Source organism: Ochlerotatus camptorhynchus, unplaced genomic scaffold (assembly GCF_037179485.1).
Source record: "Ochlerotatus camptorhynchus isolate MF236.1 unplaced genomic scaffold, CSIRO-AGI_Acam_v1.1 ptg000077l, whole genome shotgun sequence".
NCBI classification, from domain to species: domain Eukaryota; kingdom Metazoa; phylum Arthropoda; class Insecta; order Diptera; family Culicidae; genus Ochlerotatus; species Ochlerotatus camptorhynchus.
The window spans coordinates 6,577,045-6,604,217 of NW_027040567.1; the positions used below are offsets into that span (position 1 = coordinate 6,577,045).

Genomic DNA, 27,173 nt, shown 5'->3' on the forward strand with positions numbered 1-27,173 from the left:
GCTCATCGACATCGTATGAACTGGGTCTTGGAAAATCCATATACTGTGATAGGCTTATTGTTCTCAAAATTTGTTTGTTGTTTCATTTGTAGTGCTGTGGGTCTTTTTTGCTTGATCCTGACGACTGAGAAAACGTTTTCGAGGCAATCTTGAGTTATCCGTGACGTATAAAAAATACTATATCCTTCAGCGAATAAGTGTGCTTGCAATCGATGCATTTCCTTGGTTGTCATTACCGCCACGGACTGCCATGGTTTCCAATGGCCTTTATCTCCAACGCTAAGCTCACCAAACAATTTACACATCATTGACATATGGTCTAATGCTAAAGTGTAGTTCTTCGAGTCTGCAGGATGCAACGCGTCACAGTCGTCTCGAGAGTTCACTATATCAAACCATTTGGCCAAATCACAAATGTAAGTTGCCGTCGTTTTTAGTTGCATTTTACCAGTTTTCTCAGCAACTATTTCCAAAGCAGCCGCTAGGGTTTTATTGCAAAACTTTGTTGCATTCGATACTTTCATTTTGTCAACATTTGAAAGTGGGCTTCCTTCGAAATCAACATCAGTTGAGGTCAATCGATTGACAAGTTTATAGGAAACAGCTCGATTTGATTCATCGTCCACTAACATTTTCAGATGATCTCGGTCTACTATGTTCGAAGAAAGGCTATGGTTTTCAACATACCACTTAGGTAGCACGGTTTTCTTGTTAGATATCCAACCATGAACTGAACTTTTGAAAACATGCACCGGGTCAGCGATAAATTCAAGCCTACGAGCTGAATCTACTGGGTGTTGGATAGATAGATCATCGCCCAACGTGTTTTTTCGAACATGCACACTAAACTCATTCCACATAGCTTTATTAGCACTGCCACAATCGGAAATTACAAAATACACACGCAAATTGAGACCCTCTGCTTGTTCAATAATTTTCAACACAACTGTCTTAAGACAACCATCAGGTACGAAATTACCGGTGAACTCATATGCCTATTTGCTTCCACCTCTGACCGATTCCACCGAGCATAAATAGAAGGCCCTTCGATGCGAGCATTTCGGAAGATGGGAGTGTTGTATTCCCATACCACTTTTTCAAATTAGGACACAGCTCCTTCGCCTCATCAATGCTCATTTCATCTAGGAATAGGCCACAATCCCTTGCATTGTTATCCATCATAGATAGTTTATTACTCAATAAAATGATCATATCCTCAAGCACACCTGCGTATATGAAACAAAAAATCATTAAAGTTCACGACAAATTGTATAAATATCAACCTGTGTCGAATGGAACACCTTGGATGTGCTCGAGGAGTGCCCGTGTTGATGGATAAGGCTGATTCTGCTGTACCCTTTGCCACATGCAAATCTTGTCCGTAGGCCACGAACTATTGTTGGTTCTGACCACTTCTTTACTTTCTTTACTCGTCCCAAAGCTACCTGTATTTGATCGTTGTTGTAGATCCGACATAAACTTCCTGTTACTTCAAACTGTTTGTTTAGTTTGTAAAATTCGGCTTTCCAGTGTTGAGCCCGTTTTCGCCACATATTCAACAACCTATTTGGACCAACATTTAATATGTTTAGAAATGACAGAAATGAAATAAACTATACCTGATAATTCTTGAACAGCACTTTTTAGACGATCTCTCCCGAGTCTGTTTTTCATTCTGAAATGATGTTTCTGAAGGTGGCAAATTATTCACTTCACATAACCATTTCTCATCTCCAAAATAATCTTCTGAGTCTGGATCTTCACTGACCAAATTCGCGTAGGTGTGGTCAAACAAAGCAGGTGATGAATAAAGTGGCAAAGGTCGTAGTTGTTGTTTTCCATCGTAAGTTTTGTTATCTTCTCCGCGTCTCAGATTAATTTCTTTGATGGTCGGGATAGCATTTGTGCACCGTACAAGCTTGCCGTGTCGATTGTATCGATGCGCTTTGATTTTATCGAAGTGGACCTGCAAAGCAAATTATTGGAAATCATCCGGACAATTTGATGTTGCACAAAATTACTTACCCCACACACCCGTGAGCATTATCACAAAACTTCAGCCACTGCGAACGTATAAATGTATTTGCTGGAAATCGATAGAAACTTACTTGATCCGTCCGGCTATTCCTCTGGCAGCCTCCAACCGAGCACCGCATTTTACAATCGAAAAGCTACCAGCTACACTACTTAGGTAGCAGCCGGCAGCAGCAGCCGGTAGCAGCAGCAACAACAAAAACGCAAGCGAAATTATAGAACGATTATTTGTGTACAGGATTTTGTAACAATGCAACGAAATTATTAACTTTACACGATTTCACCCGGTTTCACGCATAATAAACCGCGACGAATCACATCTGATTGAAGAAATTTGATCATTAAAAACGTGTAAAAACTAAAATGTAAACAAACTTTGGAAGAGTCATGGGGGTTTGAACATTCGTGACGGTCAGCGCCTGAGCCGGTGACATACGGTAATCACGGAGCTGCTGACGTTTGTCAACAACTGTCAGCAACATAATCTAACAGAATGAAATATTTCAAGATATTTCTATGGTTGCTTGAAAAGAAGAGGTGGTTAAGATCGCAGTACTCAGATGTTCATGAGTTATGCTTGATGTTGTGAACCTGTTCTCGAAAACGACTGTAAAACGTCAAAATCTAAATAATTTTCAATGTTTTGATTGGTTGTACATGCATGGAAGTGGAAGGAAACTGCAAACGACGAAAGACTAGCATGGAACAACCGAACAATGCTGGTTTCACCCATACTCCAAATTGGCAGCAGGCATCTGTCCTGCAGATGGAGTGGGCACACCTTCAGCTCATGAATTTAACGGATCTTCGGTCAGCATAAACGCAGTTGCCACCACCTTCATGATTATCGTAACAAGCAACAAGCACTGATCACATCCCCACCGATGGTAGCCGCAGCGGTGCTTGCTCACCTTTCTTCCCGTGTTATTTCTAGGGGCCAAACTAGTGGAAAATATACCCACCGTTTCTGGGGCATTTTTCAACTAGTCCCACTTTCACGTCGCTTTGTCACTTTGGAACGTACACTGGTTCACCCTTTCCTTCGAGGATTACGGCCAGCTTGAGGAGCTCCACCACCCTTCTGACGATACGACTCAGCTGTATGCACTCACTAATAACGAAGACATCAAATGAAGAAGACTGGCAACTCTACCATTTTCTCATACGACCGCTATGAGACCGGCACAATCGCGTCATCTGCCGCGAAAAGGTAAATGCTTCGAACGAATTGGATAGCAAAGATTACAACCTCAGAGGAATGGTTTGTGTATTTGCTCAGTTCGCTATGCGTTACTTCCACATTCACTCGAGCGCAGCGCTACTGTATATGTCGCTTGGATTCTGGCAGAGTTGCCAGTCTTCTTGATATGTTGTCTTCGCTAATAATCAACATACTATTCTCGACGAGTTTGAGCATTCAGTAGGGATAAGTTTGACAACAACCTGAAAATGCCAGCTGCAGCTTTGCATGTAATCCAAGTTCACGATTGCAGGAACGAGAATCACGATTATGGGTTCATGACAAAAATCACTTTTCCTGCCAACACAGTTTGTTATCTTATTGATTTGGTATGGTCAGATGAATTATTCAAAAACAAAAGCTCTATCTCTTATGCGTAGTTGAAGAGGAGGGAGGGAGCTTACTACATCCTTCCCCACCCCTCTTTAATATCAATGGAAGTGAAGTTTCAAACTGGAATAATTCCGGTGTTTCTCATATTGTCAAGTTGGTATGTTCAGATGCGTTATTCAAAACTATTTACTCAATCTCATAAGCGTTGTTGGATAGGGGACTTACTGTATCCCCTCCGTCCCTCACAATAAAGTTACAGACTGAAATAACTTCGGAGATCCTCTCTTTCCGAGTTGACGGAATTTCAAGGATGGGTTATTCAAAAACTAATGCTCAACCTCATAGGCGTAGTTGATTCACCATGAGTTTATTTATTCGACAGGAACTTTTGGTTTCAGTATTCGCGTGTCTCTTATAAAACATCGTCGCTGGTTAACACTTACATTTAGGTTTCTCCAGGACTGAATCAAGCCGAATAGATATAGGGAAACAATCCTATTCTTGCGATAAGTTAGAAGCGTTAGGAGCCTATTGTTGTATGTATATGAAGACCTCTATGTGGTAGATATAGTTGGTAGTAGCATAGCTTTCCATCCTTCCGATGGAAGTTCTTTACTCTCCCTCCATCCATACGTCGGGAGCAGAATGGCTTTCCGTCCATACGCCGGAAGCTCTTCTACTACCGACCTATGGCCGGTTAGTAAAAAGCTTCCGGCGTAAGAACGGAAAGCTATTCTGCTCCCGCCGTATGGGCGGAGAGTAAAGAGCTTTGATCGGAGCTGAGAGCCTTGTGGGCTCATATTAGTTGCAGAATAAGATTAAAAAATTGTTTAAATGTATTATCTCTATGACGAGTTGCAGATTGTTTTGCTGCGTTGAACGATTTCGATTTTGCTAACGACATAATTTTTTAATGCGAGTAAGAAGTTTCTCAACTAAAGGATGCTTTTATGATTTTATCAAATGAATTCAATAAATTGTGTTTACTCTTGAATCTTTACTCTGAATTGAGAGCCTTGTAAGCTTATAACAGTTGTAGAGTAAGATTAGAGAATTGTCTAAATGAATCATCTCTATGAGAAGTTGCAGATTGCTTTTGCTGAGTTGAACGATTTCGGTTTTGCTAACGATATAATTTTGTAATTCAAGTAGGAAGTTTAACAACTTAAGGATGTTTTGATGATTTTATCAAATTAATTTATTGACCTGTGTTTACTCTTGAACGTTTGCTCTTAATTAAGAGCTTTGTAATCTCATATTATTAGTTGCAGAGTTAGGTTTGTGATTTTTTTAAATGAATCAAACCTGTGAGGAGTTGCGAGCCTTGCGCAGTTGAATGATTTTGATTTTGCTGATGAGGTAATTTAAGATTTCAAGTATTAATTTCAAGAAAGTTGCTCAACTGAATATTGTTTTGATTATTCTTTTAGAAGAACTTGGTGATTTTGTGTATTCCTTACTCTGAAATGACCTAGAATGTTCAAATAGTTAATGTGTGGCATGTTAGACTGATGCAAAATTTGAAATTGTCGCTCCACAATGCTTAAACGGTTTCAAATTGGGTCCTGCTTAGCCTCCCAAAATTTGAAATACTTTAGTAAGAAACTGACTTGGCACAAACAATTTCAAGTTTAAATGGGGATTACTATGGGAAAACTTATATTTTTGTTCATATCGATCGAACAATTCACCACATAACTATGCTTTTAAAAATAATAGCAGTGATTGTATCAAATTTTCTCAGCTACAACTTTGTTGAAAACTACTTTTCAATCAAATTCAAGTCACTGATGTCTTATGATTTCGCTCATTCAACTATGCCTGCTGAAACATTGGTGGTACAAATATCATGGCTACTATGTCACACTGCAGAATACAGTGTTGCCCATAAGATTATCAATCTCTTAAACAATTAATAATAATTTAATTTGATATTTGGCTGAATTGGGAGGCTAATCAGCACCTGATTTTAAACCATTTGAGCACTGTGGAGCTAAAATTTCAAATGTTGCATCAGTCTAGTGGTATGTGTAGAGTGTGATGGAACCGGCTTTTGTGGATTGCGTCGGTTCACGACACTCTATAAACAACAATAGGCTTATAACGCTTCTAATTTTCCGCAAAAATAGGACTGTTTCCCCTACATTTTCCTTATAGTTCAAATTTCCTCATAGTTTAGCTGTTCAAAACTCTGAAGCAGACCCAAAATGCCGATTCCACCTTCTGAAATTATTTTAAAAACATATAAAACGGTGCATTATGTAAAAGAATAAAATTGCCGTCCAAAATTGTAGCAAGCTGCTGGGAAACTTTACATCTATGAAGAATTTTTCCACCTAGAGACTAGAATATACAGAGAGACGCCATCTGATCCCTGTAAAAACAAATCATCTAGCAACTAAGGTAGCCGATGAGCACAACACTGTCATTGTTCAAAACTTCGCTTGACTTTCGATTTGGCTACGTTTGTTGTTACTCGAGGACTGGAAATACTACGAACTTATTTTGAAAACCTTTTTTGCAAGTTTATGGACTTCCTTAATTTTCCTTGAAATTTTCCCTGAAATCTGGAACCGATAACTCCCACTAATCAGTGGATCAATATATTCATAAAGATATCAAATATTGTCAACTATGATGTGGAAATTGGTGACTAGAATTTAAGTAAGGGAACCAGAGGGAAATAGTTTAGTTCCTAGTTGTTTGTAGCGCCAAGTGGATGGATAGATTCGTACTTGTGCGATCGTACTGCATATTTTGCGGTCAACTCGACTCGATCCTGTATTTTCAAAATCACGTCTGGTGTACCCCAAGGAAGCGTTCTGGGACCATTAATATTCAACATTTTTATAAATGACCTGTGTCTGCTGCTTTCCTCGTTTAAGCTTTCATTCGCTGATGACCTAAAAATGTATCGTGTCATAGCTTCTCTTCCGGATTGTATTACCCAACAAGAAGATATTGATACTATACTGGTATGGTGTGGCGGCATGCGGGTCAATAACATGAAGTGCAAAGTTATTACCTTCGGTCGCTGCAATAACCCCATTCTTCATCAATACAGGATGGAAACTGCATCATTGGAACATGTGTCGTCCATCTTTGACCTTGGCGTTACCATCGATTCGAGGCTCAGATTCAACGAACACGTGAGCATTACCACTGCCAAAGCTTTTCTGTGCTGGGATTCATCCGTCGCCACGCTTCCGAGTTCACCGACATCCACGCTTTAAAAACTCTCTATTGCTCGTTGGTTCGTAGCATTCTGGAGTACGCTGCTCCGATTTGGTCCCCTTATTATGTAGCTCATGTTCTCACGATTAAACGGGTGCAGAAAAGGTTCTTACGGTTTGCACTGAGACAACTTCCTTGGAACGATCCGACCAATCTTCCTCCTTATTCTGACCGATGCAAGCTCATAGGATTGGAACCACTATCTGTCAGACGAGTAACGATGCAGCGGCTATTTATGTTCGATGTCATTGGAGGATCTATCGATTGCCCTGAACTTCTCGCACAGATCCCGCTCAACATTCCTCCTCGACGGTTTCGGAGCTCAGCTTTAATAGCAGTCCCATACCACAGAACAAACTACGGCTACAACAACCCTTTTGATTCGTGTCTTCGCTTGTTCAATGTTGTCTGTGACGAATTCGAGTTTAACTTGACTAAAAACGTTTTTAGAAATAGGATTAGTAGTAATTTCTAGTTTATAAGTAAAATAGTTCAGTCTGTACGACTAGTCGAAGATGGTGATAAATAAATAAATATTTCTGGATTTCAGAAAATTGGTTAAATTATAACTATCTTCCACCTTAAAACATGGTTGGTGAATAAAACTGCTGAAAACATTAGAATACCAGTACACCAAACTATCATAAAATAGGAAAGCATAGCCATGACTGGCTCAACTACCCTAGGAATGCTTCTAAAAATTTCACTAGAAAGTCCAGATATGCATCTCCTCCATGATTCAAAAACATGTCATGATAACTTATCTAGTTTTGCCTGCATTGTCAAGCACTTTTTCATTTGGTTTAGCTTCTATTCCAGAAAGAAAATGGAAACCGTTATCATCCTTAGCAATAAAATAAAAGGCAAAGTGAGCAGAGGTTATTTATTGCACAAATGATTCATCTGACATGGTTGTAATATAACTCGGTACAGGTTTCCGCATTAAGCTAGAGAGTAAAATTGCACGTGCTGATGTTAGCAAATCATTCACAGATAAGCTAATATCAGTTGTAATTCAAGTAATAGTTCCCATTACCCCATGTGACACCATCATAATCTTTTAATTCTGGTCAGCAAACACCCGAATTGCTTTCCTAAGTGCAACTACGGAGAAATGCAACAATGTTCACACCGTTTCTTTGTTTTTCCTTTTCTTTTATAGATCGTCGCAAATCGTGCCTGTCACCTATGTCCATGGTGCATCTGATTTTGGACGAACCTGCAAACAGTGATGAAGTTTTGCATCAACACTTCAAGTACGACATGGCCCTGGGTATGCGTCATCGCCGGTCACTACCGCATGCACATCCCCATGACCAAGACGAGGAAGAGGTCCTTGCCACTCGTATCAAAATTACTCCGTCGACGTTCAAAGATCTCTGCCCGGCGCTGTTAGCACAGATCGACCAGCGGGCTTGCAATGAAAAGTATCAAACCAAGGATCAACCACACGTCGAGAAGAAGCTGTTCTCTTACGGTATGACGAACAATCATCGAAAAATTGCGTAGAACTAAGATCTGATGCGAAGGTTGTTTGATTCCATTTTAGCCTGGCTGTATGCAACCGTCTGTGTCTTCATCATATCCATCTGTGGACTGATTGGGGTTGCGATCGTCCCTCTTGCCAAATCGGTTGCTTATGACGAAATTCTAAGGTTCCTTGTAGCGCTGGCAATCGGCACCCTTTGCGGAGACGCACTAATGGTGAGTCCTTGGATATGCTAATCAAACTCGCAGCAATCAACTAAAGTTCATATGCTCTTACAGCATTTGCTTCCCCACGCACTGATTCCCCATGAAGACCACTCCAGTGCAGACGACCACGGCTACGACGATGACGATCATTCGCATAGTAACGAGCCCGTTTGGTTGTGTTGTTGTGCCTTCCTCAGTGCGCTGTTCATGTACACTTTGGAGACGGTACTTCCGATGTTGCGATCGGCAGGAGACACGAGCCATCACGGCCACTCACATGGTAGAGCGAAAGTGGCTCCCGTTCCGGAACCATCCCAGGCGCGACAAAACACCAACGTGGTAGACGATATCGAAATGGATCTACAAGACAGTAGGAGGAAAGAATTGAACAGTATGCTGGAAAAGAAGCCCACCAGTAAACCGCTTAGTCCGGTAGCATTTATGGTAATTTTGGGCGACGGTTTGCACAACATTACCGATGGACTGGCCATTGGAGCAGCGTTCGCTTCCGATCCGGTTACCGGAATGGCCACATCGCTGGCTATCCTGTGCCACGAGTTACCCCACGAGCTGGGCGATTTCGCGTTGCTATTACAAACGGGAGTTAGTATAAAGCGTGCCATGTTTCTTAATGTGGTATCTTCAGTATTAAGTTTTATAGGTTTGTATTTTGTTGATTGTTTTATTAAATAAATAATTGAAAAACGAATCTTGAAAATCTTCCAGGTATGTTAATAGGACTGTTAGTGACCGGACTGCACGAGTCGGTCGTACGGTGGATCTACGCAGGAACAGCTGGTACGTTCCTCTACATCGCCCTAGCGGATCTGATTCCGGAAATGAACCGGAACCTCCGCGAAACGGTTTCAGACGAACAGCGGTGCAAAAAATTAAGGACCATCTGGTCTCAGATCTGTGGTATTTTTCTGGGGGGAATGATTATGCTGGCGATCGCGCTCAACGAAGATCACCTGCGACTGTTGTTTGAATAGATTATTTTATAAATGTGACTTTATTTATTAATAGAGAAACTTTCCATTGCCAACGCTTGCCGAAAAAGCAAACGTTTAAGGTCTCCTTAAATTCGCGCGGGTAATCACACCGGAGCGGCAGTTTTTTCGCAGCGTCATAGCGATCGTGAGTAAGTTTGCTAGTTTTTTTACAAGCAGAGAAAAATGCGTGGAAGTATTTTGTGAGTTTCCTTCATTTTAGTGATATTTGTTTTGTATATGTACGAGTTTGTATATCTTCAGAGAAATTTGCAGAACTTCAGGAAAATTCTTTGCAGAATTTCAGAGAGGTTCACAGAACTTCATAAATGTTGATAGATCATCAGAGAGATTTGCAAAACATGAGGGAAGTTCACAGAACTTCAAGAAAGCTCGTAGATCATCAACGAAATTCAAGTTGAAGATTGAAAAAAATATCTTCCGAGGAATTTGCGAAAGTTCAAGAAAGTTCATAGAATATCAAGGAATTTCGTAGAACTTCTGGGAAATTTGAAGAACTTCATATCTGTTGCGTGTTGAGCTGTTGCCTATTTCCAGAAGAATTATCATATTATTTCTGAGCATGCTGGTATCTTTTAATATTTTTTTCGCAAATTTTCTCGGACAGTCTATTGACAACTCACTTTGAGTTCGCTCTTAGTATTCTAGAACCTTCTGGTCTTAGAGTTACCTCTATGGTAGTAGCATAGAGGTAACTCTAAGGCCCGAAGAAACGTGCTCAACTTTTTGGCACAGCTCTGGTACTCTCTTCGGTCCCAAATAGAGGTAACTCTAAGACCAGACCCAACTAACAATTTTAGCTGCAGATTAGCTTATACAGCCACAAATTGGCTTATACAGCTAATGTTTGCCTGTATAAGCTAGTCTGCAGCTAAAATTGTTTGTTGGGGAAGGTCCCGAAGAAACGAGCTCAACTTTTTGGCTCAGCTCTGGTACTATCTTCGGTCCCAAGCTAATCGATACACCCCTCGAAACATAGGAAAATCCACGAACCCCTTATTTTATCTGTCAAACTTTCATAGCGAATAAAAACAAACCTAGTGTAGTACTAGAATTTCGACTAGAATAGGGTACGTTAATCGATTGGGACCAATAGGCTAGTCAAGTAGTGAGCCAATTTAAAATGGTAGAACTGGCAGTTTATTCTCATATGAATTCCTGCTTTGTTTATGTTTACATTCAGCATTGTAGATTGTAGATAACCCTATGTGATACCTTCATAATCTTTTAATTCTGTTCAGTAAACACCTCAGCTGCTCTCCAAGTGCAACTGCAAAGATATGCAACAATGTTCATACCGTTTCTTTGTTTTTCCATATATTTTTTTCAGATCTTCACAAATCGTGTCTGTCACCAATGTCCACGGTGCATCTGATTTTGGAAGAACCTGCAAACAGCGATGAAGTATTGCATCAACACTTCAAGTACGACATGGCCCTGGGTATGCGTCATCGCCTGTCACTACCGCATGCACATCCCCATGGAAGATATCCTTGGCACTCGTATCAACAATTTTACAAAAATTGTGGACGGCTTAGCGAGGTTGATCTGATAATGTGCGTGCGTTCACTTTCATAGTTTTCGGCTAGTGTTGCCTGATTAGCGCTGGCACTCTTCTTCCCAGACGGTTATACCAACAGTTATACCATAGAGGTAACTCTAAGACTAGAAGGTCCCGAAATAACGTGCTCAACTTTTTGGCTCAGCTCTAGTACTCTCTTCGGTCCCAAGCTAATCAAATCACCCCTCGAAACATAGGAAAAACCAATAACCCCTCATTTAATCTGTCAAACTTTCATAGCGAATCAAAACAAACATTGCGTAGTACTAGAATTTCAACTAGAATAGGGTACGTTAATCGTTTGCTTGGGACCAATAGGCTACTAAAGTTGTGAGCCAATTTAAAATCATTAGTTTCGTATTGATTGTTGGTTATACCTGTGTGATTGGTGATTTTCTCACTTTCTGGGAAGTTTTAGAATCGAGAAAGAAAACGTGATTCATCTCTAAGGGTAACTCTAAGACCAGAAGGTCCCGAAGAAACGTGCTCAACTTTTTGGCTCAGCTCTGGTACTATCTTCGGTCCCAAGCTAATCGATGCACCCTTAGAAACATAGGAAAATCCAAGAACCCCTCATTTTGTCTGTCAAACTTTCATAGCGAATCAAAACAAACATAGTGTAGTTCTAGAATTTCGACTAGAATGGAGTACGTTAATCGATTTGCTTGGGACCAATAGGCTAGTCAAGTAGTGAGCCAATTTAAAATCGTTAGTTTCGTATTGATTGTTGCTACTACCATGCTATAAAACTTTATCACACAAACGTTCATGTAGAGTTCCATAACCATTTCAGTTAAAGTTTAGCAGGGATTATAAACAATTTTTAACTATTTTCGGTAAGGTCATTGTTATGGTTCGCGTTTATGCGAGAGAAGTCAATGCTTTTTTTAAAGTGATTAAAATCATATTCAGAACCACCGTCAAAACTGTAACGCCTTCCCGAAATTTAACTCACCACTCGTAACGCCAAGGAAATGTCAAAAAGTTCTGTTTACATCGTACATACGCATCATCATCATAGTGCATCACAGCTGTTTCGCCTTTCGCGACCCGTTCCATTCGTGCCACTCGCTTATCAATTTTATCACCAAACTGACCCATTCCAAACGATTTCAAAATGCTGGACAAAGTGAAACACATAATCCTGGTGCTTTCCGGCAAGGGTGGCGTCGGAAAATCCACCATCAGCACGCAACTGGCACTGACTCTGTCGGAATCGAATTTTAAGGTGAGTAGTAACTCGATTGTATCTCCGTTTCTTGACTCCACGATCGCATCTCCCGTGTTTCCCCCAGGTTGGACTGCTGGACATCGACCTATGCGGTCCGAGTGTTCCATATTTGCTCGGTCTGGAAGAGCATGACGTACATCAGTGCGACGAAGGATGGGTTCCGGTGTACACGAACGCAGAAAAGAACCTAGCGGTCATGTCCATCGGATTCCTGTTAAAGAACCGAACCGATGCCGTCATCTGGCGTGGTCCAAAGAAGACGGCGATGATAAAGCAGTTCCTGGAGGACGTTGCTTGGGATGAGCTGGACTATTTGATTATCGACACCCCACCGGGGACGTCGGATGAACACATTACCGTGATGGAATGCCTGAAAGCGGTCGACGCTGACGGAGCAATCATTGTGACGACACCGCAGGAGATGGCTCTGGAAGACGTACGAAAGGAGGTAACGTTTTGCAAGAAGACGGGGATTAAGATTATCGGAATTGTGGAGAACATGAGCGGGTTTGTATGTCCTAATTGTTCGGAATGTACGAACATTTTTTCCTCGGGAGGAGGAGTGGCTTTGGCGGAATTGGCCAAAGTGCCCCACTTAGGAACGCTTCCGATTGATCCTCGGGTGGGAGCACTGGCCGGTTCGGGAAAGGCATGCGTCAAGGAACTACCCGACTGTACAACGTCGAAGGTTTTGCAGAGCATTGTTGAAAGTATCAGCGCGGAGAAATCGTAGTAATAAAAGGTAAGAATCGATTTGTTATTCATATATTTGTAGCAATTTATTATGTCCGAACGGGTCCAGTTAATTGAAACGATCTTTGACTGTAATCTTGTGATAGTAGTGAGGGGCCAACTCTGTAAGCCATTCCTGCTTGATGACCGTTATGTCCTTCATGAACAGCTTTGTGGTGTGCATCAGTTCACAAAAAATGACCCATTGAGGCTGTTCAATGGTGTAGAGACAAGATATAGGATGGATGGCCAACTCCGTGTTTCCTCTGACAGTCCTATAGACACCAGAATGATGCAAGTAAGCGGCATAAGGGAAGAATCCAGACACGATGCAGCGGCAAATGGTTTCAACGTTTCCATTGCAGGACAGCAGAGGAATATTCAACTCCCTCTCCAGCATACTGCACAGCTGTGTTTTGATTTCGTGTGCACGTTTCAGGTTTCTATAGATTAGGAAATTTCTGCCACAAAATTCTTTTGTTCGATCATTCTCAACGAACGCTGTATAGACGTTCAACAGGGTGATCAAATCTCCTTCGGCTACCTCGAAGTTGCGCTTTGCGATACGCGCCCGAATCGATGCTTGTCCACTGACTGGTTTCGAGAATACCGACTGTACCTGCAGCATAGCGATGATGATCAGGATTTCTTCGGAGCAACCCATTTCCCCGGCTTTGTACAGCATTTTTGCCAACATGGCACTAAATGGCATTTCGGCTAGGAAGTAACCTACCGGAGTGGTCAAATTTCCATCTTCGTCGAGGGCTTCCAATGCGTACAGGGTCTCGAGGGAAGCCAGCAAGTTTTTCGCTGGTGGTGGCGATGGGAACGTAAATCGCAAAATGTTGTCTATTCCGAGAGCTTTCAAAAAGAGAACAGTGCTGCAGAGATCTGATCGGCGCATCTCTGGGGGAGTGTGATCCGGCAGCTTCTCCCATTCCTCTTCAGTGTATAGGCGGAACACCTTTCCACTTCGAACTCGACCTGCTCGGCCCGCGCGCTGCTCCGCCGCTGCTTTGCTCGTTGGGACAACAACCAAGCTGTTGGTGGTGCTATCCGCAGAGTACCAGTTGAGCTTGACGAAGCCACAATCAATCACTGGAAAGGTAGAAAGGTGTTCTATAAACTATGGGATCCTTATTTAGCGTAAAGACGTCTTACCGTAGACAATTCCAGGAATGGTAACGGACGTCTCGGCGATATTGGTTGCCAGAATGATCTTACGGACCCCTTTTGGCGTCCCGAAGAACACCTTGAGTTGATCCGTATTCGGAAGGGTTCCGTACATGGGAAGAATCAGCATGTCGTCCTTTCCACTGGCATCCTTGTGCTCGCGCAGAAGGTCAAGTGCCTTAAGTACCTCTTCTTGACCCGTGAGAAATGCTAGTATATCACCTCGTTGTTCTTTACGATGAATCTTCATTACTGTTTCCACGGTTGCCTTCACATAATCCGGACATGGCTCTGGAATTAAAAATACGTAAATCATATTTTCTCCTACAAACTCCCTCAAAACAGTGTACCTTCCAAGTAGAAAACCTCAAACGAATACATCCGCCCCTCAACGGTCAATATTACCGAAGTATCCTTCTCGTCCTTCTTGGTTTTCAAATTGAAAAACTCCTGAAACAGTTCCGCGTCAACTGTCGCGGATGAAATGATAATCTTCAGCGCCGGTCTTTTGCGGGCAATCTTCTTCAACAGTCCCAGCACCGTGTCCGTCAGAACACTGCGCTCGTGCGCTTCATCTACCATAATGACCCCGTACTGGGTCAACAATGGGTCAGCCAACATCTCCCGCAGAAGGATTCCCTCCGTCATGAATTTGATCTTTGTTGACGCAGGATCACATTTCGATATGAATCGTATCGAAACGCCCACCGTTTCGCCGCTCAGTTCTCCACGTTCCGAAGCCACCCGGTCGGCCAGCGTAATAGCCGAGATGCGACGTGGCTCGGTTACGCCGATCAGACCCTTGCTGTGCCATCCGAACTCGTACAGGTACTGCGAAGGATGGAGGAGAATAATTAATTAGTTCTTTCTAGCTTGTTGTGCTAATAACAATATTGGCAATAAAATAGAAACGGTGACATCATGTCTAGAAGATTGGCAATTATCACGCTAGGGTGCTTAATTCTGTTCAGGTAGTAAGTCGGTAGAGGCGCAGCTATGAAGCATGAGGTTGAAAATCCCTGGGCATAGAATATGATTATACTAACCACACAATATATACTAATGCAAAACTGGTACACGCTAGAAAGCTTTCAATTAACAACTGTGGAAGTGCTCAAATAGCACTAAGAACAAATATTGATTCTAGATCTAGAGCCACTTTTTAGTGACTTGGTTACTTTTTTCAAGCCAGTCACTAAAAAATCTCCTTTTTCAAAACCAAGTCACTTTTTCTTGTAATCAGTCTCTATTTTCAACTTTTTTAGCGTGAATTTATTTCAAGATTGATCATTCTTTACTTTGAAGCGTTTAATCGTCTTTCTCTATCTACAGGGTGTCTACTCATTTTTCTAAATAAAATTACATTAGTTTTCCAATTAAGTAAGTCCAAGATCTAAAAACATTCAATGTCTTGAAATTTCGTATTCCATGTACAGGTTCAAGCAGTTCCCGTAACGTTAGTCCAGCCAGACTTTTGGAGCAGTTTAAAGATCTATAATCGTGAATTTAGAAAAAAAATCAGGTTAGTTCCACGATGTGCTGAAAAAAAACGAGAACCCTTAAGATGCTCCGAGAATTTCTGGGAAGTACAGAGACTTTCAGAGAATTTATGAACACGTCAGGAATATTTCAGGAACTGCACAAAAGTCCAGAGAATTTCAGGGAAATTTAAAGGTGTTTACGGGAATTTCATTTATTTCCGAGCAGAACCGAGATCTCCAATAGAATTGAGAGCTTTAGGAAAGCTTCGAGAATAGCAAGACAGATCAGAGAATCAAAGGGCAGTTCAAATAATTTCAAGGAAATTGTAGATACCTTAAGAAGTATCGAGAAATTCCGGAAATTTCCAGAAACTTTAGCAAAGCTTCCAGAGAATTTCTGGAACGTGATAAAAATTATATGAAAATTCGGAAAACGTGAGAGTATTTTAAGAGTGTTATATCATGGAGATTTCAAGAACTTAAAAAATACGAAAATTTAACTAAGTTGATCTTCAAGAAATTCCAGGGAACTTCTAATAAATTTAGATATTTTTATATGATTTCATGATATTCAGCGAAGTTCCGAGTACTTCGAGGACGATCAGATAGCTTCAGAACAATCCAATTAACTTAACCCCATTTGTAGCGACTTACAAGGAGTTCCGTGGAATTATGGAGTATTCCAAGAATTCTATGAATGATCCGAAAACGTCACAAGCGTCAGGGAATTATGAATGTATAACTATCAGAAAATTTGCCGGATTATTAAACAAATCAAGAGAATTTTAGGTAACCATAGATAAGTTCAGGGAAAAAAGTGAGCGTTTGTAATGGTTTTAAAACTTGAGGAAAATTGTCAAAGTTTCAATTCAGGGCAGTCTAGAGAACTTTAAAAATTCAGTAATCGTTTAGACAGTTTTAATAACACACTAGGAAAGTTGAAGTATTGAAAAAGTTTTTAATTAGTGTCGATAATTAAAGAGAAATTTTATGAACTTCACAAAAATCATCAGAACTTCAGTGAAAAACAAAGAACTATATTAATTATCTCGTCCTAATTCCATGAATATTGCGGGAGCACAAAAGTTCCAGAAATTTAGAAAAACTTCGAAAACTTCACAGAAGGACAGTGATCTTTAGAATCATTTCAAAAACTTTATGGAAATCTATGGAGCTTAAAGGGACATCCGCGAACTTCAGGAATTTTTATAACATTAGCGAAATGCGTTAGCATTTGAAAGAAGTTTAGTATGCTCCGAAAATTGAAAAAAAATTAGGGAGAGGTCGGTTCCATTAGAGAAAATAAGTGGGAAATTTAAAGCAGTTCCCAGATTTTCAGATAACTTCATAGACTTTAAAAAGTTAATTGAGGTCTTCGTATAAGTTCAGAAGTTCACTGAAGCTTAAATATTTTTAGGACGGTCCAATTAAATTCAGCGCAGTACAACAAGCTTCATGAGACCTGCAAACACTTTAGAGAAGCTTTAAAAATTTCAGAAAAGAACAGAGAACCTCAGAGCAGTTCCGTTAACATTAGAGATGTCATATAAATTTTAAAGGACTTCAGCGAATTGTTAAACATATAGAGGAGATCCATGATCGTTAGAAAAATTGAAGTAGCTTTAGGGAGTCCTTAAAGTTCAGGAAAGTTTAAGAATTTGATGAGAAGTATTGTGAGCATCAGGCTAGTTTCTCAAACTACAAAACAACTTCAAGGCAGTTCTATTAACTTCAGGAAAAATTTGGGAACTTTCAAGTAGTTCTGAAGACCTCAGAATAGTTCATTCCATATTCAACGAAGATTTCCATAAAAAATACCGATGAAGCTATCCTCCGAATTCAATTTTCTTTTAGCTTTCCTCGGAATTACCTTGAAATTCTCCACAATAAGAAACCCTTTGGAAAAATTCTCCGAATGTTCATTGAATCATTTCAGATTTCCTTTTGAATCTCACTCCTTTACTTGGAATTCTACTCACATTGTTAGTCTGCTAAGAATTCATTGGCATTTCTCCACATAAATTCCTTAGATTTCTTCTCATAATTTATTTGGCTAACTCTCCTGAATTTATTTTCCGATTTCCTTTGAAGATGTCCTGGAGTTATTCTCAGATTTGATCGTAATTCTCCTTTTAGTATGTATGTATGTATGTATGTAAGTAGCCACCATCCTAGCTTGGGTCTTGCCCTGCATGCGGCTCCACTCAACAGCAAGATCAAATTTCGTCATCATTCTGAATTCAACATATTGCTGTATGAAGGGCCAAAAGGGGTTGGACGGGCCCGTAAGCAGAGACACTTACGCGAAACCCGCGGGAATAAGAGAATCTCCTTCCAACAATATGATCCAACAAAACGAATAACGAAATTCGCAATACACTGGAGTCGCTTTTTACGCGGTTTTTTTTTACACGGTTTTTTTTACGCGGTTTTTTTTTACGCGGATTTCGGAATTTACGCGGTTTTTTTTTACGCGGATTCCGGAATTTACGCGGTTTTTTTTTACGCGGATTTTGGTTTTTTTTTTACGCGGATTTCAGAATTTACGCGGTATATCGCTTTTTACGCGGTTTTTTCTTACACGGTCTTTTTTTACGCGGTTTTTTTTTACGCGGATTTCGGAATTTACGCGGTTTTTTTTTACGCGGATTCCGGAATTTACGCGGTTTTTTTTTACGCGGGACGTATCACCCGCGTAAAAAGCGACTCCAGTGTACATGTTAAGCTTTCCACGGGATGGTTTGTTTAAGAAGAGCGCGTCAAATTCATTGCGACTCTGTTGAAGTGAAATGTAACTATCTAGAATGACAGTACACATTCCCTCCTAGACTCCGGTTGGCACTCCACTCCATTGTCCAGTTACAACTTCAATGATGCCCAGATGCTCCCTCCCGTCTCAGCATTTATTGTAATTTACATTATAAATTTATATATAATCATGTAATATATAATTTATATAAAATATGTACCTAGTAAAATGACAAAAATATAGTAAAAAATAAAAATATTTTAGAAAATACAAATAACCTAGATTTTGGGTCCTATACACACACACTTTTTGTTTTATGTGCCATGAAATGACATAATGCATCATTGTATGTTTTGAAAATATAATACTAAAGTATTGAATCAATAGACCGAAAATCGAGGTTATTTGGACATGAGACATTATATTTAAAAGTATACTACCAATCCGACCATCAAACGCACTGCCCACAAAAGCAGACACGTCCCCTCGAAAATGTAATCGAGAAATGTATAAGAACAATCTTCAACTGGAACGTACTCACCAAATCAATATATCCGGGAGCGCATTCCCGATGCTTATTTTTCTCTATTCATTTTTAAACAATTCCTTCGCCAGCGATTCCAAGCACACAATAACTAATTATCACTTTTCTTTTTCGAATCACTCTGTGCCCAAAAGCAATGCACATCGCAAAAACCTAATAATAGATCATAGCGACAACAAAGCGAGAGCACACCAGGCACCTAAGCAACAGGGGGGAAACAGCACTAACAATTGACCACTTTGTCAAGCAGTTTTTGCGTGACTTTCTACCAGCGATTTCACAAAACTGGACCAAATAATTTCTATTTTTTTATGAAACGCACAAATGCTGGCTACTTTTCTCGAGGTTCTAGAAGAAACAATCTCAAAATAATGTTTTATTTCAAAGTTCGAGTGGTAGTAAACGTCATTTTAAGTGCTCGAATAAAATGGTTAATTCTAAATCAAATTATCGCGCCCGGGACACAAAACTATTCAAATGCTATCACCGAAAAACTACACGCCAGCACAAAGATAGCCCGAGCTCTAAAAAAATAAAAGCACGCAGCGCAGCAAAACACACAACCGTTCTGCAACGCTTCTCAAAGTGGACTGATCGTAATCCTCCTTTTAGTATTAAAAAAAATCCAAGAACTTATTGTCCGGATTCGTTTTTTCCCACAAACTTTATGAAATTATCCTCACAATGCCCTTGGAATTTTCCTCTGAAGTTCACAAGAGCTGTGCTCCACAGAAATTCCTATGAGTTTTCATTAAAATTTACTTTTAATTCAATTCAGGGTTTTTTGAAATGCTACTCAAAACTTTCAGGCTTCACATTAAATCTAAAATACCGCAGAACTACTTTCTGAAAGATGTTTTTTAAAGCGATTTGAATATTTTCGGTCACTATGGGATTTTATTGAACATGAGCAATATGTTGCCTCCACCTTTGCCGCTGGATCAAAACGTGGACGACCTTCAAATCCTTTCTCGGACTTGAGCGAAAGAGGAAAACGTCACATCATAGATAATGAATCAGTTAATCCCAAAGTTGACACCATCGAAAAAGCTTTATTATTAGCAAGACGGACCGCTTATAATCGAAAGGATCTGAATTTAGTCAAAGTTATTGGGCATAATATTAAAAAATCGAACAAGCCCTAATATAATACTGGCTCAATTAACTGAGCAACGGATAATGAAGTCAGCAGAAGAAGCTTTTAGTGTACTTATCGATGCTGGATTAAGTAGATTTCAATATGAAGTATTACATAGAGAATCACTTTCAAGATTTCCATCTTACGATGTGATCGGAGCTGTGCAAAACATATGTGCCCCTCCTAGTGAATTCATCGAAAATAAGAGTGAAGCTCCAGGCGCTAATGGAAAATACAGTGGAATGAATCGTCAAAATTATTGATGCAGAACTTTACGAGTATATGGATTGCAACGATCTAGATTCTAAAGAACTGGTTCTTCAATGTACCTGGGGACGGATCAACTGGATATTCGCAGTATCATCAAAAACTGCCAGAAGGATTTCAGGATGATTCAGACATATTTTCGTCAACTTCAACACCATTGCACCACGATCGAAAGGAAATTAAATATGGTTTAATCCTATACCTCAAAGTATTAGATTTGGTAGGTCATTCATACTTGAATTTATCAAAGAGAGTATCAATCGATTCTCTTCGTCGATTTTCTGTTTGCATTGCTACAGCTAAGCGAAACAGTTTTCTAGAATTTTCAATGCAGCGTTGTAACAGGTTGGTGTACATTAACGAAGAATTAATTGTCAGATTTCGAAATATTTTTGTACGCCTGCTTGTATGGAAATCCCCCATAGTACCACCTGGTACATGGTATTTCACATGCTAAAATAGAAGCACACCACAACAGGAACCCACAGCCATTACTTTGGTGCAATAAGACCACTGAAAATTCGCATTGGTGGTTTTGTAGAACATAAGAAAAGATTTTCAAAAAGGGGGGCTGACAAAATCCGGTTATTGCCGTATTGCCGTTAGTAACTTAAATAATTTGATTTATTCCTTCATTTTCACATAGGGTAAATGTTTCGATCATGGCTGTGGGTACCTGCTGTGGTATGCTCGAGAGGTAAATCACTATGTGGTGTGCTGAATCGAAAATAAGTTTTCTTAAAAAAAATACTTAAAAATATGTTAATACTCGAAAAGTTGCCAATGCCTCATGAAATACACATATTACATCAATACACATGAAATGCATTAAAATGCAGTATACAATTTCAATTCAATTCAAATTCCCATAAATACTTTATTTTAGGCAAATACGCCACTAACATCCCGAGCAAAGTGGGTTAACAAAATGAAAGCAAATCGATATTAAAGTGTGCAGTTCCTATCATAATGAAAACTCATTTTGATTTCAAATGTTGCGACATAAGTCTGATATCATATTGTGCTTTCATTATGCAGTCAAGACGTTTTAAATGAAAGCAACTTAACTTGAAGTTCTGCTGTTTACGTCTTGTTTAAAATTTAATTGAAATTCATCTGTCGTTGAACTAATGATTATCGTTTATCTGATTTGTTTAACACATTTTAGGTCATTCGTGACTTGCCCGCGGTGAGATTGGAGCCTAAGTCTTTCAGCTTGAGAAACATGAATGGTAACCATTTACTCTAGGCCCGTATTCAGTTAAACATTATGAATGCAAAATCAGTAATCAAATTGATTTCATTGAAAGCAGGATTAGCTTTCCGTTTGCTTCAACAGTGTAAAATTTTGCTCTCATTTTTGCTGTGTTAACCGTTAAGTCAACCAAAATGAGATCAATTGGAGTATTCAAAATAAGTTACATCATAACAGCAAATTTTGATTTCAATTTGATGTTCAGCTTTGCTCGGGTACTGCTACTACTGAAAATTTGTCCACTCATATCTACAGTTTTCTCGAACGATTCCTAAAAATCGCTTTCTTCCACAATTGCAAACAAAGAACTCATAACCTCGGATTCTGCAGTGTTTGAACGGGAATTTTCGCTTTATAATCGTTGCTCAATAATAAAATTAGTAATAGTAATTCTATCTTTGTGATGTTGCGGTTTGCTGTTCTGCCTACCCGTGCAAAGCTGGAGATCAAATTGAAATCAAAATTTGCTGTTATGATGTAACTTATTTTGAATACTCCAGTTGATCTCATTTTGGTTGACTTAACGGTTCTATAACATTCCCCAGAAAACCATTCCCCCGAAAAACATTCCCCAGAATCGCATTCCCCAGAATGCACCATTCCCCAGAAAAGCATTCCCCAGAATGAACCATTCTCCAGAATGTACCATTCCCCTGAAAAGTATGCCATGTATTAGATTGACTATTTTTGTTTATTATAGTCACTCCTGGAATCTTCTTTCGCGTATATAATAAGAATAGAAAAACTTTTTAATGGATCAAGGCGTTTTCCTTTCTTTGAAAATATAAGAAAAGGAAATAATTAATTCTTTGGATATACGATAAAGAAGGGAATATGCTCTTCTTTTAATATATGAAAGAGAACATCATTAATTCGTTAACAATATAATAAAGATGGGAATATTCTGTTCTTTAAAAATTTAAGAAATGGAAATCATTAATTCTTTGGATGTACGATAAAGAATTGAATAATCCTTACTTTAAATATGTAAATAATATGGAAAAGAAGGAAATATTCTCTTCTTTGAAAATATAACAAAAAGAAGAATTAATTATTTGGATATACGATAAAGAAGGGAATATTCCCTTCTTCGAAAATATAAGAAAAGGAAATAATTAATTCTTTAGATAAACGATAAAGAAGGGAATATTCCTTTCTTTGAATATATAAAAGAGAAAATAATTAATTCTTTGGATGTATGATAAAGAAGATAATATTTCCTTCTTTGAAAATATAACAAAAGGAAATAATTAATTATTTGTATAAACGATAAAGAAGGGAATATTCCCTTCTTTGAATATATACAAGAAAACATCATTAATTCGCTAAATATATGATAAAGGAGGGAATATTCCCTTTTTTGAAAATATAAGAAAAGGAAATAATTCATTCTTTGAATAAACGATAAAGAAGGGAATATTCCTTTCTTTGAATATATAAAAGAGAAAATAATTAATTCTTTGGATGTATGATAAAGAAGGGAATATTCCCTTCTTTTAATATATAAGGAAAATATATAATCAATAGCTTTTCGCAAGGGATTCGGGGTAATGACCAGTTGGGATAATAACGAGTGGAATAATGTTATAAATTTGTAATCGGTAGTTCAACGTTCCATGCACCGATTTTTTAATCCATCACGAGAAATTCTTCAACTCAGGTCGAACAATTCTTCGATAAGGTTTAACAGTTTCCAACTGGTTCAATTAGATTGCATAATAGACCCTTTGACTTATTAAATGATGAACGAAGTGCTCGAAAACTTGAAGGTTGTCATTTTATAAAGAGCTAAAAAATGGCTTGGAATTGATAAATACATAGTTCCATAAAAGTAAACATAGTGTTTTTTACAATAGTGAAAAAAGGAAAAGTGGGGAATGGTGCATTCTGGGGAATGTTATAGAACCGACTTAACGGTTAACACAGCAAAAATGAGAGAAAACTTTAACACTGTTGAATCAAACGGAAAACTAATCTTGCTTTCAATGAAATCAATTTGATTTCTGATTTTGATTTCATAATGTTTAACTGAATACGAGCCTGGTGTAAATCGTTAGCATCAATGCTTTTCACGCTGAAAGAATTGAGCTCAAATCTCACCCCGGGCAAGTGACGAATGATCTGAAATGTGTTAAACAAAACAAATACACAATAATAGTTAGTTCAACGACAGATGAGCTTAAATTAAATTTTAAATAAGACGTTAACAGCAGAACTTCAAGTTTAGTTGCTTTCATTTAAAAAGTTTTGACTGCATAACGAAAGCACAATATGATATCAGACTAATGTCGTGACAATTGAAATCAAAATGAGTTTTCATTATGATAGGAACTACAAACTTTAATATCGATTTGCTTTCATTTTGTTCACCAGCTTTGCTCGGGTACCCATGGGGTACTTCCGGGGGAAACCAGAGGGGAAACCATCATCTGTTTGAAGGAAGGATGAACCTTGGCAACAAAATGGTACATCCGGAGAAGACTTGTACGTGTACCAGGTGAACAATGGATTGATTCATTTCTGCTGGAAAGCGAACCCCGCACGTATCAATATATTGACGCGAAGGGGAATTATTGACAATAATATTGATGATGTGAGTGCAGAAATTTTGTCAATACCGATGTATTGACGTCAAAATTGAATATATTGACAATACGGTTATTGTCAATAAAAGCAATCGTGTAGGGTCCACTGAAGGATCGTATGATTGGCAATGTTGAGGATGATCGTATTTCCGGATGATTGCGACTTCAAGAAGATTGAGAACGTCAAGACTGGGCGGGTTTTCTTGTTTAAGTTCAAGAGTTCCAGTTGTAGGTTGTTCTTCTGGATGCAGAAACCGAAGGCTGACAAAGATGATGAGTGGTGCCGTCAAATAAATGAGGTGATCAACAATCCTCCGTCATCGAATAGCTTGGGAGGTAGTTCAGGACGTGGAGGAAACCTTCGCTTAAATTTCGTTCATTACATGTTTAGTGCATATTCTACAAATAAATAATCGCGATTACGTAAAATACTAATTATTAAGCAAAATTACATTAATGCATTTCAATTCATCAATACGTGTCAATACGTATCACCAATACGTTTGGATGAAACGAAAATGCATGAGTGGTCTTCCCCTCGGGTGTGAAGCCTTGCAGCCGTTGCTGAAGCCCTTACTTTAGATATGAAACATATCTAGAAGTCGCAGAAAAGTGTTACTAAAGACGAAGGAAGACAAGATTCAATTCAGAAAGTTAGTCCACAAGTCCAAAAGGAGGCAGAGAGAAATTAATGATTTAAACTGATATATTTTTGATTATTGTTCACACCTCCGTTCCATGCCGGAGATAGTAAAGAGCAGCAACACTGAAAAAAGGCCTTCGGATTCAACATACACATTTTCACACCTCCCATTCAAACTTCACATGTACACATATATTTGTATCTCTCGTGTTTTTAAATATTTTTTTTTTGCCATAGCAATTCATTTGAATTAAGTGGTTCCTACAAAGAATTTTCCCAGAGATGGCGCTGTTTCCTTGGTAGTCATCGTAGAAATTCAGTATGGGAGAAGAGATAAAATCAATATTTTCAATATTCAAAAGTAGTGTTGAAGAATTTGCGTGTTCAAGGATATAGAGATTGTAAATATCTACCTTCTATGTAACTTTTACTTGAAAATTATTGTTAATTTACTGTAAAATAAACAATAAAACAGTTCACTCCCATAGATTTTACTTACTACCTTACTACCAAGAGAGTAAGCTACTTTGTTTCTCATACAATTCTCTCTCTCACGAGCTCAACCTCTCAACATGCCATGTAAAGGGTGTATTCGATAAAAATGGCACACCGAAAAGCTTCTGTAGCTTTTGAACCGTATGAGTAAAAAATCTGAAAATTTGAGTAAATATTATTCATAGTGTATTGTTTACTGTTTCAAAGTTATTCCAGTCTTGTCGTCGAAACAAGAAATTGTCCGTGAAAAATTTGTTGTGCACTTACAGTCAAAATCCAGAGGCGGTCCACCGATGGATCGCTTGGAATTGCAAATACAACTCGACAGTGAGCATGCATAAGGGCGTATACGCGATGATCGATTCTCTTCATCGAATTTCTCTTTGCATTGCTACAGCTAAGCGAAACAATTTTCTAGAATTTGTTCAATGCATAGCTGTAACAGGTTGTATTTGCTATCAAAAGCAACAGCAAACGTACCGAGAAACGTTAAATCTAGCGAGTTATTAACAAAAGAGAAAATCGACGAAGAGAATCGATCATCGCGTTTACGCCCTTATGCATGCTCACTGTCGAACTGGGTCTCGTGTGATAAGAACCTTCAAGGATCGTCTGAGTGCCCGAAGGAAGGAAGGGAGTGGTCGTAAGAGTGGTCCAATGGATAGTAAATAACATGGTGCAACAGTTCAAGAACCGTCCAAACATGTCAATTCAAGATGTCCAGTCGGTTTTGTGCAGAAAGCTATGAAGCGTGCTGGGTTACATGTTTACAAGGTGCAAAACGCCAAAAAAACTGGAATGAAAAGCAAAACATCACTGCGAAAACACGGAAACTTTACACGAAGTTGCTCACTAAATCATGTTGCATCGTGATGGATAAAGAAACTTACGTCAAGACCGACTTCCGTCAACTGGGCAAGAATGTTTCGTTGCCAAGTCTAACTTCGATTTTCCTGAGTATGTTCGAAAGAAGAAAATATCGAAATTTGCAAAGAAGTTCCCGATCTGGCAGGCGATTTGCGGATGTGGTGAAATAAGCACTCCCTTTATCACTTCCGGAACAATCAACGGTGCGATTTACACGGAAGAGTGCCTTAAGGAGCGAAATATCTTGGAGTGGTACCGAGCCAACGGAGTCAATTTTGTGCCAAAAAAAAAAATGAACCCACCCAATTCACCGGAACTTCACCCAATTGAAACATTCTGGGCAATTATAAAGACGAAATTTCGCAAACATCCCAAAACTATTAAAACAGAGCTGGAGTGGAAGAAAATTTGGGTAAAAACAACAAAAACACTGGGAAAATCGGTTGTACAAAATTTGATGGGTGGAGTGAAAAGGAAGGTGCGGGCATTCGGGATGGGAGACGAAATTGAATAAAACAAATTTGGTAAATCATAACTCGTTAGTAGTTTTTCATTCTCTGAAAATTTCAAGAAAATCCGATAATCGGTTTAATTTTGATGAGTCATTTTTATCGAATACACCCTTTATTTTTAAAGACACATGATGTGTGATTTTCCTCGCACAGATTTAAGCATTATTTATGCACTTAGATTAGCATCCGAAGTCCCTTCTTTTAAACAAACTCGACACACACAAAAAATACTTCCTAAGCTTCGTCTCTAGTGGGATTTCGCGCTTTTTCTCTGATTAGGGCGGGGCTGCCCGGGCAGGAAAAAAATAACTTACGAATTCAGTTATGATAACAGCATAACTGACAACCTAAATATTGTATTGATGAGCCTGACATAAGAGGTAAAATACCAAAA

General features: G+C 39.0%; 3 protein-coding genes across 4 annotated transcripts in view; 2 read left to right on the plus strand and 1 right to left on the minus strand.

The window, feature by feature from the left end:
- Zip71B (Zinc/iron regulated transporter-related protein 71B) overlaps positions 1 to 9,541 on the plus strand; it is a 29,293-nt gene extending 19,752 nt beyond the window's left edge. The window contains exons 3-6 of the mRNA XM_065217382.1: positions 8,004 to 8,318; positions 8,391 to 8,545; positions 8,609 to 9,197; positions 9,263 to 9,541. Of these exons, the coding sequence (XP_065073454.1) occupies positions 8,004 to 8,318; positions 8,391 to 8,545; positions 8,609 to 9,197; positions 9,263 to 9,528 (1,325 nt within the window). The 3' untranslated portion in view covers positions 9,529 to 9,541. The remainder of the gene's footprint in view (positions 1 to 8,003; positions 8,319 to 8,390; positions 8,546 to 8,608; positions 9,198 to 9,262) is intronic.
- A 2,621-nt stretch (positions 9,542 to 12,162) lies between these two features.
- On the plus strand, positions 12,163 to 13,099 carry Nubp2 (NUBP iron-sulfur cluster assembly factor 2). Its single transcript, XM_065217576.1, has 2 exons — positions 12,163 to 12,335; positions 12,403 to 13,099. Exons 1-2 carry the CDS (start codon positions 12,225 to 12,227, stop codon positions 13,069 to 13,071), a joined length of 780 nt encoding a protein of 259 aa, XP_065073648.1. The 5' UTR covers positions 12,163 to 12,224; the 3' UTR covers positions 13,072 to 13,099.
- The window catches only part of LOC135697722 (probable ATP-dependent RNA helicase DHX35), a 65,159-nt gene continuing 51,075 nt past the window's right edge, over positions 13,090 to 27,173 (minus strand). For both annotated transcript variants that reach the window (XM_065217518.1, XM_065217517.1), the window contains 3 exons: positions 14,594 to 15,074; positions 14,232 to 14,534; positions 13,090 to 14,168 (listed from right to left, as the gene is read on the minus strand). In XM_065217518.1, coding sequence (XP_065073590.1) covers positions 13,141 to 14,168; positions 14,232 to 14,534; positions 14,594 to 15,074 — 1,812 coding nt within the window. In that variant the 3' untranslated portion in view covers positions 13,090 to 13,140. The remainder of the gene's footprint in view (positions 14,169 to 14,231; positions 14,535 to 14,593; positions 15,075 to 27,173) is intronic.

Bases quoted from the DNA above. Each gene is read 5' to 3' on its own strand.
- Nubp2 (XM_065217576.1), top strand. From the start codon at position 12,225: ATGCTGGACAAAGTGAAACACATAATCCTGGTGCTTTCCGGCAAGGGT. The intron at 12,336-12,402 runs GTGAGTAGTAAC...TGTTTCCCCCAG, and splicing joins TGTCGGAATCGAATTTTAAG to GTTGGACTGCTGGACATCGA.